At 47.9% G+C, this 17,221-nt stretch overlaps 1 protein-coding gene across 5 annotated transcripts in view; it reads right to left on the bottom strand.

Annotated features, from left to right (window-relative positions):
• The window catches only part of ERBIN (erbb2 interacting protein), a 2,559,118-nt gene that overhangs the window by 775,910 nt on the left and 1,765,987 nt on the right, over positions 1 to 17,221 (bottom strand). For 4 of the 5 annotated variants that reach the window (XM_069627374.1, XM_069627371.1, XM_069627370.1 and 1 more), the window contains one exon: positions 4,410 to 4,589. The exons of the other annotated variant lie outside the window; for it this stretch is intronic. In XM_069627374.1, the coding sequence (XP_069483475.1) occupies positions 4,410 to 4,589 (180 nt within the window). The remainder of the gene's footprint in view (positions 1 to 4,409; positions 4,590 to 17,221) is intronic. 5 annotated transcript variants of the gene reach the window in all.

Genomic DNA, 17,221 nt, shown 5'->3' with positions numbered 1-17,221 from the left:
GGAGGGTGAGGTGGGAGGATAGGAGAAAATGATCACTCCAGGAGAGAGGAGTGGATAGAGGGGAAAGTCTGAAGAGATCAGAACATCGAGTGTGTGCCCTGCAGAGTGAGTCGGGCCGGAGGGTAGAATGGTGAGTGAGAGTCACACAGGTCGCGAAAGAGTTCAGAGGGAGGACATGAGGCATCCAGGTGGATGTTGATGTCTCCAAGAAGGAGGAGTTGAGTGGTTGAGGCCAGGAGTGAGGAGGAGATGTCAGCCCACTCAGAGAGGAAGGAAGAAATCTGACCAGGTGGCCGATAGATAGTAGCCAGAGTAAGGGAATGGCTAGGGGCGAGAGAGAGCCTGCAGACGAGGCATTCAAAGGAGGCGTAGGCCTGTGTAGGAGTGACAGAGCCAGGAATCCACTCAGGGAAGATAAGGGCTACACCCCCACCAGCGTGGTTGGGCCTGGGCGCGGAGAGGATCTTGTAGCCATCAGGTAGGAGCGTGTCAAAGCTGGTGACAAAGCTGGCCGTAAACCATGTCTCGGTGAGACCGAGGACGTCAAGGTCAAGTTCTTCAAGGAGGCGGCAGATATCAGAGGAGTGTTTGACAGCAGAGCGGGAGTTAAGAGTGGCAATGCGGAGAAGGTTGCCACCCTTCAAAGACTTCCGGAGAGGGGTACAGATCAGAGGTACATCCTGCAGAAGTGTAGAAAACGCCTGGGAGGGGGCAGAGAGGGAGGAGTAAGGCAAGGTAGCCGAAGAAAGGGGGACAGCAGGAGAGGAAAGGAAGTTGATGAGGAGCGGAAAGCGTCTATCAAAGAGATGCAGGTTGGCCTGTGGGCCTTGGACCAAGATGGTCCCATTAGAGTAGACATTAATGATGACCTTAAAGGATAGGAAGGAGGACAGGAGGGCATCCCAGCGGGTGCCGCCATTAATGGGAGAGGAGGAGAAAGGAGCGAGCACAGAGACCATATGAGGGGTCCATAGATCTGGCGAAGGAACGACAAAGAGGATGTCGGTGAGAGTTTCCTTGGAGGAAGCACTGATGTAGGTGTCGGCGATAGGGAGGCCTGGGTTGGAGACCAGGATGTCCTTTTTAAACTTCTTCCTACCAGACTTAGTGAGGAGTGCAGGATAGTCAATAGAGAAGCAGTTAGAAAAGATGGGGGAGACAGAGCACCATAGAGTAGGTGGGAGAGGAGGGTCCCAGGGGTAGACAGACAAGACAGCTAGAGGCAAGTTGAGTAGAGCTATGGGACAAGGCGACTGTGATCAGTGAGTGAGCTCAGAAAATCACAGGACATTCGAGGCATGCAAGAAGACAAACCTAAGTTTGAGACTCTTAAAAAGGGAGAAAAGGCCTACGTTTCACAGTGCAGTTTTAGGGGTGCAGATACAAGCAAAATTAAAGAACCAGTGCATGCCACCTAAATTTGAGAATCCTAAAGGGGAGAAAAGGCCTATGTTTCACAGTGCAGTTTTAGGGGTGCAGATACAAGCAAAATTAAAGAACCAGTGCAGGCCACCTAAATTTGAGAATCCTAAAGAGGGAGAAAAGGCCTACGTTTCAACAATGCAGAGCAAAAATGCAAGTGGATTATGCAGAATGGAACTGCAGAGGAATAACCGCTTATGAATGGAAGGGGGGGGTTAGCAGGAGGTCAGAAGGGAGGTGGCAGGCAGCTGGCATCCCCAGCGGACACCTGCAGACACCAATAGGAGACACCCTTTGCCTGGGGCCCTTAGCCAAAGGGCTGCCGGGCAGAGGCTGCCCAGGGGAGGGGAGGCCAATCAGGGGAGGTGGGTGAAGTATGGGGTTGGAAACGGGTGAAGTATGGGGTTGGAAACGGGTGAAGTATGGGGTTGGAAACGGGTGAAGTATGGGGTTGGAAACGGGTGAAGTATGGGGTTGGAAACGGGTGAAGTATGGGGTTCGAACGGATGAAGTATGGGGTTCGAACGGGGAAGTATGTGGGTGGAACGGATAAACTTAGAACACGCAGAGTAGGTGGAACAGATGGAGTGGGTAGAACGGGTGAAGTGGATGAAACAAAATAAGTGTGTGGACGAAACGGGTGATGGATGAAGTAGGTGGACGAACTGATGGAGCAAGTGGGTGGAACGGGGAAGTGGGAGGAACATGTCAAGTGGACGGAACGTGTGAAGTGGACGGAACGGAAGAATTACGTGGATGAAACGGGTGAAATAGGTGAAACGGATGAAGTAGGTGGCTGAACGGTTGACGTATGTAGATGAGCTGATTACTTATGTGGATGGAACGGGTGAAACAGGGTGTATGGAACGGGTCAAGTATGTGGTTTGGGGTGCATGGAACGGCTCGGGAGTGCATGGAACAGGAACGGTCGGAGTACATGAAACAATTGGAGTGCATGGAACTATTGGAGTGTGTTCGATCTCAAGCACCTAAGGCAAACCACAATATCATATCTCCACGCCTACTCTCTTCTTCACACCATCACTCAACTAGAACAAAGCGATCCTATGACACCAGTCGGTATAGCTGTTCTCATACCATCACTTGCCTCATACTCCACATAATCCAATTAAACACAGCTGGTTACACACCCTCCAGTCTAGGCGTTCTCCTCAGGCCTAACATAGCCAGAATTGGTCTGGATAACAACCTGCCAGACGGAACACATACTCTTGATCTCCCAAACACTGCACCTACCGCTAAAAAGCAGCTATCACACGAATGCCACACCTGCTACACACATATCCGGTGCTCACATGCACCTTACAACTCTCTCTGTCTCTCTCTACTGACCTGAACTTCGGTTCCCAAGGGCGTTCAACCTACCAGCGCCTTGAGATCATACCAATGGTACATGAGGCGCTATATAAATGCAAAATAACATAACAAAAGGTCATTGCATTGATCAAAACCAAAAAAATAAAACCCTTTTTAAAAAATCCCTCTTAACAGAGTCTGCCACAGATTAACGGCAGCTCACAGTGTGCGTTGCAGGACGCTTGGCTCAATTTGCGAGTTATACTGGGTTGTATAGCCGCATTTCTGCTAGCCAAAATAATTTCATGCAATAAGATCAAACATTAATTAATGTAATTTACACTGTCAATTCAGTTTGTAGAATTTAATGGTAGGCGTGTGATCCGAAACATTTCAGTTTTGATATGCTAGGTTTAATGTGTGGATGACTTTGCATGCTAGAGGTTAGCATATTTCTAAGACCACAGTTGTCCCACTAAGGTGGTAAACTGCGGCAGCCTGCACTAGCTCAGTGCCCTGCAAGGGCAAAACCCTGCCTGACGTGGGTGAAGCAGTTTGCACTCTGAGGAAGACTTGAAGTGTGAAGATTCTACATTCTTGTGTCTTAGAAAGAGCAGGTAGTAGTGAGATAGATAGAAAGTTAAATGGCATGGTTCGGTCAAGTGGAGGTTTCTTGGTGGCGAGAAAGGGACACAACAGCAGATTTAAAAGCGAAGGTAAAAGAGCCTAAAATCTATTGAGCAGGCTGAGGTTGACAGGAGCCAGGACATCGGCTCAGTGTTTCTAAAAGCGTAATAGGTTAAGCATTACAAGCTGGAATGGATTTGGTATGAGAGAATAAGAAGAGGGGAACGAGAGAGGAGTGAATGTCTGGCACAGGCAAAAGGAAGTAATCAGAAGGCAATGAGTGCCAGGACGGATTGCATTTAGTCTGAGAAATCAGCAGCTATTTGTTCATAGAGGTGGAGTAAAGTGTAACAGCAAAGAAAAATGGTTTGTTCCATGATTGTTCTCCATATTACCTGCTGATACATGAATCATTGCTGATACGATACTTAATACTTTTTCTCCGATGGAATAAATGCACAATGGATTTGCCTGTTCACTGAAGTTTTATTTTTATGGCTGATAATAAATCTATAATCCCAGTAATCTGTTATCCAAACAGTGAACTCCTGTAACCCAGCTCTGAAAAACTGTTTTTTAAAAAACGTTCTAAGGCCAAATATTGGGCCGTGTGCAAGAAAAAACCAGTGGTGTGGTTAGTACCATAGAACTTAGACTTTTGTTCACCTGGTATGCTGTTCTATTTAATCTATTTCAACAATTAGGGTTTAAAGCATGTAAACCCCTGCCAATAAAACACAAGTTATAAATCAGTGAGAAAAAAAACAAAGAAAAAGCACACCAAAACCATTTCTTGATCACCCTTCAATCCTGTACACATTTGTACGGCCCACACACTAATTTACAAATCAGTATACAATTCCTAAAATTTGAAATATGGAACACTCTAGCTTTCTCAATACCATACGATGAAACGTAATAGGCAATTTATTAGACTTCAGTAATGTCAACACCCATTTATTGCATTCTTTGATGGCACCACATTCAACCCAACAATAAAAAGATTGCCCAAGATTCCCACAGATTTTGCTACAATGACATACCTCAAGTGCATCTTCATGGTTGACAATTGTTTTTGTGTTTTCAAAGTTTCTAACAGGAGCGGTCATCTGTAACCCAGCTGTATTATCTTCAACGGCTAGCTCGTTGGGCTTCAGCATGCAGTTCCCAATTTGCTTTTCTTTCTCTTCTGTCGTGCTCTTTACGGGTATAATTTCTGATGTCTAGCCAAACCAGAAAAGCAGTTTGTTCACAGCATAACAGCTTCACCTTACATTAATCGACACTACATTCTTAATTTTTTTTATGGAAAATGTGCTATGGCATCGTTTTGGGATGGCATTGCATTTTAATCTGTTTCAGTTCTTCCTTAGTTGACGAGGCAATGTTTACACTTACAGTATATACATGATGGATGGGGAAGGTTTGCTGTTTAACCAATATGAAAGCTCCTTATAGAATACTAGCCAATAACGGGGGAAAACCAGGATAGGAGGTAGGGTCTCAAAGCAAGTGAAATCTCACAAAGGGGAGGCAGTTGTGGAAGAAAAAGCCATTAATTGGCTGGGGGCACAGACCTGAGGAAAGAGCAGTAGAGCCAACCACCAGCAGGACTCAAAAGCCAACAGGCAAGAGGTGTAAGGATTGTCCAAAGAAACCCTAAAGTCCTTGTGACAGCAAACTGCAAAACAATTGCTAAATCTAAAGAGGGACCTCAGTAACCAGGCACCTTTAAACCCAATGGTCCCTGAAACACAGTCCGTGTGAACGGCACTATATGCCTTAGCAGCAAAAGGTGAACCCTTGATGGTGCGAAAGGTACTATATACCTTACAGAGAGAAATACAAAGAATTGGGATATGAGAGATCCGTTTCGGCAGACAAAGAGGAAAGGCACACTAACCCTCAGTGAACTGTGGCTCTATGATCATTGTGCAATAGACTTTACTTTTGGTGTGGTTAACAAACAGCTAGTTTGACACTATAACCTTATGAAGCGATTTGGAAAAAAGTTGCTGGGTACTAGTATTTTGAGATTGTAACTTGAACCAAGTAGCTGCATGGCACTACAACCATGAGACAGAGTTTGAAACCAAGAAGCGACTCGCCACTGTATCCCCGAGAATGTGTTAATACCTTAGAGAATGCGGTCATGGGGGTGACAGAATCCCCTCCATAGGAGTAATCCTGACATTTTATTTTTTATGCAATTCTTATACTAAAGAGTTAGACCAGTCCCCTGAAGTACATCCTTGCTTTCTTAAACTCCCAGGGCCCACAGGAGTTTATCAAAACCCCTTCCTATGTATGGACTGAAGCCAAGAGGTGCGATGGACGCTATATCCTCAAAACTGTGCATTAGATTAGAAAATCTGATGGAGACCAGTATTTATTTTGGATAGGAACAATACATCTGAAGTTCACCCCATTTTAACACCATTTGCTTATATTGCACCGAGTAGAATATCTTGTTTTGTTGCAATAAAACCATTAAGGCTCCCATGTTTGTCGGATCCGCTACAGCACAGAGTTCATTATCAGCCTTCTTTGGAAAGCTGTGAAGTTCACCGTTATTCCACTGATTCAGATGTAGTTGATCTTCAGATGAGGTGGAATATAAACCTCTGAGCATTCCCTTTTAAATTCAAAGGTGCTCCTTCTAATGAAGAATTTAACACTCTCCCACTTCACTCCTCGGAAATATGCCATAACGTGGTTTAGCAACCAGGAGAGGAAGTGGAGGGCATCGGGCGCACCCCCTGACAAACTGATTGCGACCTGCTCCAAAGGCAGTGCAGACTCTGTCCTCTAAGAAACAATAAATTACTCACTATAACTGACATACTCCTAGTCCATAGTCCCATTTGCTCCATACTGTATGGGCGTCCCTCGCTAAAATGGGTGACAACCTTTTTCACCAGAAAAATAATCTTCCCCTTTAAAGTTAGATGAGCCTGGGGGCACGGCCCTGGGAGCATGCGCTCCCCTGACTCCGCCCACCGGCAGCACTCCTTAGTCCCTATTGACGCGTAGACAATATCAATATTGCCTAATGAAAACAGTTATTGGGTGGGTGGGGGGATGGTGGGACGTATGGAGGAAAGGGGAAAATGGACTACGAGTGCGTTAGTCACTAAGGTGCGGAACTTATAATTACCCCTATGTCCCGTCCCCTTTCCTCCATACGGTACGGGCGAGTACAACTGCATGTAGCCCCAGGGTGGAGAGGTGCTCTCTTAAGAAAAGTTCATCAACACTGCCTGATCAAATGCTGCATCCAAGCAGAAGTGCTTGCAGAAGGTCGAGGGCGTAGCCCATGTAGCTGCATTGCTGATAACCTGCTACAGGAAGTGCCTCTGGACAGCAACCGCTGTGGCTTTAGCCAGATTGCATGGGCATGCATATTTGCTGGAATGACAAAGAGGTTGTCTGACTTTCAGAAGCTCTTGGTCCTGTCCAGGTATTAACTCAGTGAACGCCTCATACCCTCTGAGCGTCATCCTTAGAATCTGCGAAAAACGTTGGTAGCATTATCTCCTCATTTAGGTGAAAGGAGGAGACAACCTTAGGTAAGAATGCAGGGTGAGTTCTAAGCACCACCTTGTGCATATTAAAAGTAGGCTCTTAGGCCACCAGCACCTGGATTTCACTGATCCGGTGTGCCGAGGTAAGGCCCACAAGGAGGGCCATCTTAATGGTGACAAGCCATAGGTTCGAATGGTTTATGCACCAGGGCGCCCAAGACCACATTGAGGTCCCATACAGGGTGTGGTTTCTGGATAGGCGGATAAAACTGGTCAGGCCAGTCTAGTGTCATAACTGAATTAGAGGATGAAAATACTTTCTCCTCCGAGTTTCTGTAGGCTCCAATGGCCACCAAATAGGTGCGGCATGCGTCTACCTTCACACCAGAGTATGCAAGGTGCGCAGAGAAGGATAGCACGTCGTCCAACGTGCAGATCAATGGATCAACCTCCTTTGATTCCGCCCAGTGACAAAATCTGGTCAACTTGCTTTTGTACTGGTTATTGGTAGCATCGCCCCTAGCCCCTTGTATAATGTCTAGGTTAGCCTGAGACAGATGCAGATGTCTCAGTGTGATGTGTTCAGGAACCACGCTGCAAGGGCTAACTTCTGGGGGGCGGGGTGGATGACCGTACCTCCCTGCTGGGAGAGTAGGTGTGCTGGGCCTGGTGGAAGGTGCACTGAGGCCTGATCCAACAGGCTAAGTAGTTCCGAGAACCATGGCCTTGCTGACTACAACAGAGCTATCTAGATGATACGGAAGTGCCGGGCCACCTTGATGTTGCAGATTACCCTGTGCACCAGAGGAGTGGGAGGGAAGGCTTACGTCTTCATGTTCCACTGGATCTGCATCGCATTGCTCTGAGAGCCCCTGCCCTGTCAGGACGCAAAATGTGGGCACCTCCTGTTGGACCAGGCGGCGAAGAGTTCAACAAGTGGCGTCATCCTCAGGTGGAAGATCCCCTGAATGACCTGTTTGTCCAACTTACATTCATAGTTTTCCACACACAGCCTGCTGAGCCTGTCCGCCTCTAGGTTGGACAGCCCCGGGAGGTGTATTTCTGCCAGGTGCATGTTGTTTTCCAGAGCCCACTCCCAAATGTTAACTGCTAGAGTGCAGAGGTGAAGAGACCTGGTTCCACCCAGCTTGTTGATGTAATACATGCCGGTGGAGCGGTCCTTCTGAATGAGGATCACCTTGCCGCTGATCATCAGGTGGATGGCTTTGAGAGCAAGCCAGATGGCCATCAACTCTAGCCAGTTGATGTGGGCTGCCTGCTCCAGAGGGAACCATACCCCATGGACACCGTGGCTGCCCAAGGTAGCTCCCCAGCCCTCTAGGGATGAGCCCAAGTTGCTGGTTGACGGAAAGGCCAGCCTATCCGCAGGTTGCTGTCCGTGCTCCACCAGACTAGGCCCTGGTGGAGATGTGGGCTGCTGACCTGCTCCTCATGGGAACCCCTCTCCTGACTCCAGAAAGCTCCGAAGTGCACCTGCAATCGCCTCATTTTGAGCCTTGTATGCAGCACTGCCAAGAGTTATGGCGCCATGATGCCCAAGAGGTGCTGGTACCACCATGCCGAGGTCACTGGTCTGCTAAGAAAATGCCCTATGGCCCTCTTGATGGCTGCGATCTTGTCCGCTGAGGGATATTCGTATTCCAGATAGGGCCCAGGAAGGATAGACTACGTGGGCGCCAACTGTGACTTCTTGAGATTGATGGAAACTCCCAGCTTGTGTAGTCTATTCATGAGGTAGGAGGCAGTGTGCCGGGCTGCCCTTTGAGACCTTGTCCTGACTAGCCAGTCATCTAGATATGGCTAAATGCGATGCCGCTGCGCCCTGAGCAGGGCTGCCACTGCTTTCGTCAGTCTTGTAAAGACCCTGGGGTCCAAAGGGGAGAACCTTGTACTGTTAATGAAAACCCATGATTCTCAACCTCAGAAAGGACTGATGGTGTTACCAGAGCGGGACGTGTAGGTAGGCATCTTTCAGATCCAGGGAGCACATCCAGTCGACTGCACACAATGTCTCCGCTATAAACGCTAGGGTAACCATCTCTAACTTTTGGAGAGGAAGGGAAAGGTTCAAGGTGGAAAGGCCCGCCTGGTTCTTCTGGTGTATGGCAAACTTATGTGAATAGAAGCCCAGACCTCGTTGGGAAGCTGGGATTTCCTCCACTGCCTGACTCTACAAGCGAGCAAATTTACGGCAACAGAGTTGCTGTACCAATCTGTGAGAGCGGAGGAGAGGAGAGAGGAGGAGGAGGCATAAGGAGCCAGAAGCCTGTGGATACTACGGAGAGGATACACGGGTCCATGAATCTTGTCCGCAAGCAGTGAACGTGAAGGGCAAGCCTGCCCCCCACCGGAGACTCATGGATCTAGATGGATGTGTCATGCTTTCATGCCCTCTGAGGCTGGGTCTTAGGAGGGGGACCTGAAAAAAGCCCTTGTGTGCCGCCTTGTGCTGCTTGTGCCTGTGCTGGTTCAGGGAACTATCCGGTTGTCTGGACCGTCTCTCTTGGAAGCCCATGAAGCCTCTGAAGGACTGACCCTTGCTTGAGCGCTGGTGAGCCTTACGGGTGGACTTGATGAGTATCGATAATGACTCTGCAGTCTGAACTATTATTCTTATCGAGTTCCTCGTCCGTGTTCGAGTGGAACAGATCGCCCCCCTCGAAAGGAAGGTCCACTATACGCTCCTGGACATCAGCGATTAACTTGGTCACCCTGAGCCAGGCCGTCCTTCTCATCTGTATAAATACACATGGCACAACCTGATGTCTCAATGTGAGGCACCGTGGACCCCATTATGTCCAGGCGCTACTATTTTGGCTTCCACCAGCCCAGCCTTGAAGCGAGTCTGGTTCAGGGAGTCAGGTAGAAAGTCAGCGATCTCTCGCCAGAGCTTCTGGTTGACCACCGCCAGCATGGCATCCGCATTGGACTGGCGTAGATGGAGAGTAGCGTTGAATAGATTTTCTTTCCAAACACCTCCAGGATCTTCTCCTCGTTACCCAGGAGTGCAGCAGCTCAGGTAGCTGAGGACAATTGAGGCTTAGAGGTTGAGTGATGCTGACGCAATGACAGAGCAGTGTGGTTGGGGGTCCCCTGCCATTTGCCTATATTTGGCATCAAGATGTCGATTGGTAGGATGGGTAGAATCCAGTTTAAGATATCTTTTTTTGGCAAGTGCCATCACGTCCTTTAGCATTTGGATTCCTGTTCTAGTCTGGGATGTAGAGTGAGAACTTCTGCCAATACCCCCGCTTCTGGTTGCTCCACATGTGGCTGTGGGATCCCCAAATACTCAGCCAGGCTCGACAGCCGTTCGTGAAAGGATTTGGCTCATGAGGTGTCGGGGTCCTCCTCATCGGTGTCCACCATTGTATCTTGCTGGTCTGGTGCAGCCGGAAGAGTGCTGGGCTCAGGATGCTGTGGCGTACTGAGGAACAGCGCCAGAGGCTGCTGCGGCAGCGGAGACAAGGCTGCTGTGACTGGGATGGGCATAGGAGCCGGTGTAATATGGACTGGCGTGGGCAGCTGAGGTTGAGCTGGACCCAGAGGGGCCGACCCCAAAGGCAGCATGGCCATGGATGCTAGCGGCTGTACCGGAAGAAGCATGCCCCTGATGACGTCCAAGGATGTTGCTCATCCGTGGGGACCTTGTGAGCATGAGAAATTTCTCAAAGAACATGTCTTCAAAGTCCGGAGGAGTGCCTAATGGAACCAGCATAGTTGCGGGGCCCTGAGGCCATTGAGCTCTAGGCGCACCCTGTCTCACTGTATGGGGCAAGGTCTATCTGCCCTGCGAAGTAGATTAGTAGGTCGTGGGCCACGTGCCAGGCGTTGACTAGTCCCACCTGGAGACTCGTTGCCCCTACCTGGTCCCCAAAGGGGGATGGTATCGGGCGAGCAGATATTTTGTCTGGCCTGGCGGCCATTTTGTCTTGCTGCATGCCACATGCCTGCGTCGTGATATTTACTGCGCTGGGCTCGGCTTTCTCTAGTACGCTGGGCGGTGGAGGTTTAGGCCTACCCTGCACTTCAGGATGGGGCATGGTAGGCGGAGTGCCCTCGACTGTAGCGCCGGTAGTGCTGAGTACAGGTGCCTCCTCAGACATCAGTCCGGTGTTGGGACATAGCCCCTCGGGTTGAGTACCAGTAACAGAACCTTGCGGTCCCTCAGCAAAGTCACCGGTAGGATCTCACGACCCCTCGGCCTGGCAGCTGGTAGCTGAAGCAGCCTCGGTACTCGTACTGGTTAAAGGACCTGCCAAGTCCCTCGCGCTCGTGTGCTTCCTGGGGAAAGAGCCCCCATTGCAGGGTGCGGAGGAGAACAGTGCACCTACCTTGGGCCTGGTGTTCTGCTTCAAGAAATCCTTTAGGCTCTCTGGAGGCAACCTACCGAAGAGCTCCCTTCACACTTGGCTAATCTGTTCTCAGCTCTGTGTCAGCGTGTCGCAAGCGGTACAACCTTGCCAGCCGTGGTCAGGGCCAAGGCAGCGGAGGCATAGGGTGTGGGGGTGGGATGTCAGGAAGGGACCCTCGAGGCTGGACACCTGCTGAAGGCCGCTGTCGTCAACATGCGCCGGGGAGGAGCGTGGCGCCAGAGGACAGAGTGTTACCTGATTGAAAAAGAAGAAAAAAGACAAAAGTACTTCTCTGGAGAAGAGATTGTGAAATTACTTGGCCTGAGGTGTAACCCAGGAGCATTGGTCAAAGCGGTCCTTTCCCGTCGATGCAGAAAAGAGGACTGGGGAGTTGCACCGGTGGGCAGAGTCAGGAGAGCGCATCTATATTTAAAGGGGAAGATGATTTTTCTGGTAAAAAAAGTTCTGTCTCTCGCACCTAGCAAGGGACGCCCATACAGTATGGAGGAAAGAGGACCGGACATAGGAGTAGAGAGCCTACATCCACGCCCGCATCTCTGCAGCATACAACCTTTCATAATCTGCAAGGAGTTGGCCAACCCTGCTGCAGTCTCTACCTCTCCTGTTCCCTCCCAGGCGCTCTGCACGGCCTTGGCCTCTCATTTCACCACTAAAACTCAGGACATCCTGTCCACCCTCTCTTCCTCCTCTACCACCCCTGGATCAACGGAGGCAGTCTCTCCTCCTTTCCCCGGTTCAACCAGACGATGCTTCGACAAGTCCAATCTATAAAAGCCACTGGAACTTTCCCTACCCCCGTAAGCACTCTTGGGCACCCCTTCTAAAGAAGCCCTCGGCTGATCATTCCTCTCCAGCTAACTATCGCCCGAACTCCATCACTCCTTTCCTAGGCAAACTCTTGGAAAATCTCCCAGCTTAATGTACATAATGAATCTGTTGGTTGCCTCCATGACCACCAGTCTGGCTTCAGAACTGCCAGAAGCATGGAAACTGCTCTTCTGAACACCAGTGAAGACTTGTTCTCCAATCTTGACTAATCTCCCTTCTGTCCTCATTCTCCTCAAACTATCCTCTGCTTTTGACATGGTCAACCAAGCCATGCTGCTCAATCGCCTCTGCGACAACCTTAGTATTACTGATCAGGCCCTGGTCTGATTGACCTTTCTCACCGATGAACTCTCAGGCCCAACTGGGATCTTTCCTCTCTTCTATCTCTCTCTCCACTTGTGGTGTTCCCCAGAGGACAAACCTCTCTCCCTGGCTCTTCAAACCATTACATGCCACCACTTGCCCACTGCATTGCTACTTTCTGCTCCAATTTTCAATCTCATGCGGATGACACATAGCTCTCTTTCAGGCTCCCAACAGCCACCTTTGCTTCTCTCATGCCAGACAGACTGGCCGCAACTCAGGAATGGTGTTCCACCAGCGATTTCTGCCTTAATGCCAGTAACACTGAGATCCTACTCATTGGGACACCCGCTCCCTCGTTTCCTCTCCCTGGCCGCCCACTCTGGGCCCTCTTCCTACTCCTTCCTGTGAGGCTAAGAACCTTGGTGTCACCTTTGACTCCACCCTCTCCTTTTCTCTTCACATCACTGATGTCTCTAAGAGGTCAAACTGCACCTCCTCAGAGGTATCCTTTCTTTTCTCACTTTCCCCCAGAAGCTCACTGTCTGCAGAGCTCTGTTCCTCTTTAGGCAGGACCATTGCAACAGCCCCTTTCTTAATCTTCCTGCCTCTACCCTTCAACCTTTACAACTTATCTAGAACAAGACTGTGACACTTGTCCTTGGCCTCAAGCCCAGGGATAGCATCTCTCAAATCGCTTAAATGGCTCCCTGTGGTTGCAAGGATCAAGTTCAAGACCCTCTGCATCGTCCACAAGGCATTCTGGGACCGGTCTACTTCCAGCTTTCTCTTTCAGCTTCCTTCTCCAGCTCTCTGCTCATCCACCTCCAACTCTGAGGGTCAGACGGTTGTCCAAGCAGAGAGTTGGGGGCAGACCCATCTCCTCGGCTGGGCCTCCCTCTGGAACAGCCTCCCTGCTCCTCTGAAATTTGAGCAGAACCACCTGCGGTTTTGGAAGCAACTCAAGACCTTCCTTTTCGCTTCCACTTTCTCTCTTCCTCTCCGCTGCTGATGCACCGGACTGCTCCACGCACTGGTCACCCTCTGAACTCGGGCCCAGGCTCCTGCATGTCCAACTGCCTTTGCACTGCCTACGGGCTCCCTAGCACTTAAGGGTCTGTACCTGCAACCCTACAGTCCCTTCTCTCTGCACTTATGAGCCATTCGCTGGCTGCACTTCCCCATCCCCTCCCCCTGGCACTTCTCCCCTTCCGTCTTCCCTGCACTTGCGCAATCTGAATGAGACAAGGCCTAGTAAGATTGTTATTTTGTCCTCCCTTTGTTTCCCCCCCTCCTTGTCTTGTCGCACCTAGAAAAACTTGTTTAGAGCCATGTTATAAATGAAATATCATGATTTCTGGTATTAGGTCTACTCAGTGGTCGAAGTGGGTGGGAGCGGTGCTTGCCCACTTTTTTTCATTTTAGTTTTACTGTTCCTATACTTTTATTTGAAAAAGAAACCGTTCCGGAATGGTTCCGTTTTGAAATAAAAGTGCAGGAAGAACCTGAATCTTGCAGTTCAGTGCACTGAACTGAACGTTCCCCTAAATAGCAGGCATGTGTGTTTGCGGTGTTTGTATTGTGTGTGGGAGGGGGTGTGGCGATGGGGTTTGTGGGGAGCAGGGGGAAGCCAGTAGGGAACCTAGTTCCACTACTTCTTTTCTGACCATACTAAGTTTAGATAAAGAAGCCCACCACTATCAATATGGACAATATGGCTGGAGGCCCATGGATAATTCACTGGGGCAACACATTTTATGGTAGCTCAAACTGTATTAGCATTCAGATTGGCCATTCCCATAGCAAAAAAGATACTAGGAGAAATACACAATCGCAATAGCAAAATACCTTAAAGCTGGAGTTCAGAGTTGGTCCACCACACTAAAGCATTCTGCCATACTGTGCATTTGACAGCTTCTCTGGCAGGGAAGCCTCTCGAACTTTCGGAATAGCCTAAACAGAAGTCCGGTAATAGACAAAGCAAGATCCAAAGAAACAATTGGTCTTAATATAGTATGAAGATGGCACACTATTATTCAACTCTGGAGGATCAAGTAAGACATGTATGAGGTTTCTTCAGTTAAGTGGCTTTATTCCAGACGATTATAGACGGTAGGAAGGTGGTGTATGTAGATCGTGAGGAGTATAGCGGGACAAGGAAACTGAGCACCCAAACATCACACACGCCACTTAAATAACATTCGATTCAGTACAGATGGAGAGAGGAAAACTGAGTATACCACTCATCAGAATGTTTGGTAAATGTTTTCTTTATCTGTAAAGGCCAACATACTAAGCACACACACCTTGCAAAAACTCTGCCAGGTCTAGTTGTGATTAGAATTCCCTCGAATGACTGAAGTGCATTAAGGCAGGCTCAAATATCAACGCATACAGAAAAAAATATAAACTGAATAAAAATGTGGGTATGTTGGGATATCTACCAAACATGTATTGATGACCATAAAACCCAGGCAATGCCACCAACTTAAATGTAAAGTAATATAATAAGAGCCATACAAATACTGTTGTGGGGAAAATTGAAAATCTGCAGTGTAGAGTAGTATCCACCTTGGTGGCAGAGAAAGAGTTCCATTGCTGGGGTTCTTGCCAGGTAGTGCTATATGTTTTAGTGTCATTTTTTGTTTTGGTCCACATCAATTCTTTCAATTAAACATTTTAACATTTACGATGTTAAGTCAGTAGTTATTATTGCATATTATTGGGTTTGCATTCTATTGTGAGCAGTATAAAAGCAGATTTTAACATTAAAAATTAAAACTATATCGATTTTAGAGACCTTCAAAGCCGTAGCTTTAGGTGACCAACAATCCATACATTGACGAAAGGAAAAATTCAGGTTTCCCAATGGACCATGTCCAGCTACTCTTTTTAGAAAGGCAACTTTACTTCCACGAGGTTTAAGTCCAATAACAAAGATAAATACATCCTTACTTATAGCAACCATGCTCAATACACTTACAAGTTGCAATAGTAGTTACTCCATTGCTCAAAAAAGCCCCAAGCGCATCCAAAAGATGAGATCTATTACAAATCCATCTCGACCTGCCGCTATATTTCAAAGTTCACTAATAAAGGGGCTATTAAACATTTGGATCATTATGTGTAGAGTATTAACATTCTTTAGCCTAATTAAGCAGTACTTCGCCATCTGCACAGTACTGATGCAGTGATGGTGGCTACGGTTGTTTACATGACTCGTGGATTTTAGGGATTTTCCAGTCATGATTCAGCCCGATCTCTCGACGGCATTTAACACAAAGGAACTCCACATCTTCCTGAACAAATTGCATCAGTTTGTAATTATAAATCCTGCTGTAAGCGGAATTAAATACTTTCTAGTGAATTGAGAGCAGGCAACTACCATCCTCCCATTCTGCTCGAAATTTGGTCAGTCTATCTGTGGAGACCCACAATCATTGGTACTTTCAGGCCTCCTATGTAACATATACATGTTACCACTATAGAAAATGTTGAAATCATTTTGGATGCAATAACTCAATTATGCAGGTAAAACACTGCCCTTGCTCTCAACAACCAATCCCAAATGCTCCACTTGTATGGTGGCAATCGATCAAAGGATGGTGTAAGGAAGGCTTGTTATCAACAATAAAACCGTTCAAGGGTGTTTATTGTACTTCAAAAAGGATTTGGAAAATGCCCATCTAATCCTAAATCTAAAGATGGGAGCAAGCTACGACCATCAAAAAATAATAACGCAGTCCTAGTGGTGTCTTTTCAAAACAAAAGGGCTTATACTAGAAAAAAATATTTCCAATCCTTACCTCTAAATACAAATATTTTGGGAAACACTTATGTAAAAGAAAGAAGTGTTGAAGAAATGATATGTCAGGATATTAAGGCATTTGGCCTGCTTTCCCCGCGTTGTCTGCATGGAATTAGAGGTTACACTCGAGCTCAGCAGAGTCTCTGGCATTTCTAGCACAAGGGTACAGTTCAAACATTAGCATTAGGGACTTCCGTGCCCAAGTCTCTTTGCCTTTCAAAGTCTCTTCTTTCAGAGGGCCTGATGCGACAAACAGTAAGTTATTTTCCTCTTAGTTTTTCACACGCACTCAATTTCTCAGGTGATTCACTATTCACCTCGGATCCCCCGCAGCCGGGCTCAGACCAATTTAATTCACTCTAACACAAACTTGCTTCAACCCAAAAGCTGTCCATTGATACCCTTCGTTCATTCTACTTAGTCATCAACTTTCTTGGCAGTATCAATATTGAAGAATTTCGATTGTACAAAGGATTTTGCTTGACCTCTCGCAGGACCACTTTGATGCACAGTTCTTTACCACTCTTTCACCTTTATCAACACTCAGTTGGATACCTTACAGAGACCTTCGAAAGAGCATGCACGTAGTGCCAGACCATTCTGTCAAAGGTATTTTATCTTGGTTTCAAAGTTCAATCACTCATCTGTTGTTCAATTTTACGCGTTGGTTACCACATGCGTTTCATACACTGTTTGCTTCAGCGTTCACCATACAATGTTGCTGCTTGCAACCTTGACTTCAACAGAGACCAGTCTGGTATCGGTCTCCCCAACTCACCAGCTGTGTTGATTTCATTGGCGCAGCTTTATTGGTGGAGCCAAGGACAGTACCATAGCAGAAGGCAATTCACCCTGCCTTGATTATCGACGCGGGAGGGCCCCGGGTACCTCTGACAAACAATCCAGGATACTTCAGACTAGTTTCCTGGTTGTACGGTTTCTATTCTCGAGGTTTCATGAAAGCAACGGTTCCCTGTCAAAATGGTCAAGGGCAC

The sequence above is a fragment of the Ambystoma mexicanum genome, chromosome 6p (assembly GCF_040938575.1).
Source record: "Ambystoma mexicanum isolate Mex_15411 chromosome 6p, UKY_AmexF1_1, whole genome shotgun sequence".
Taxonomy (NCBI): domain Eukaryota; kingdom Metazoa; phylum Chordata; class Amphibia; order Caudata; family Ambystomatidae; genus Ambystoma; species Ambystoma mexicanum.
The sequence above is the reverse complement of the archived record's forward strand: the minus strand, read 5'-3'. Positions and strand labels throughout refer to the sequence as shown.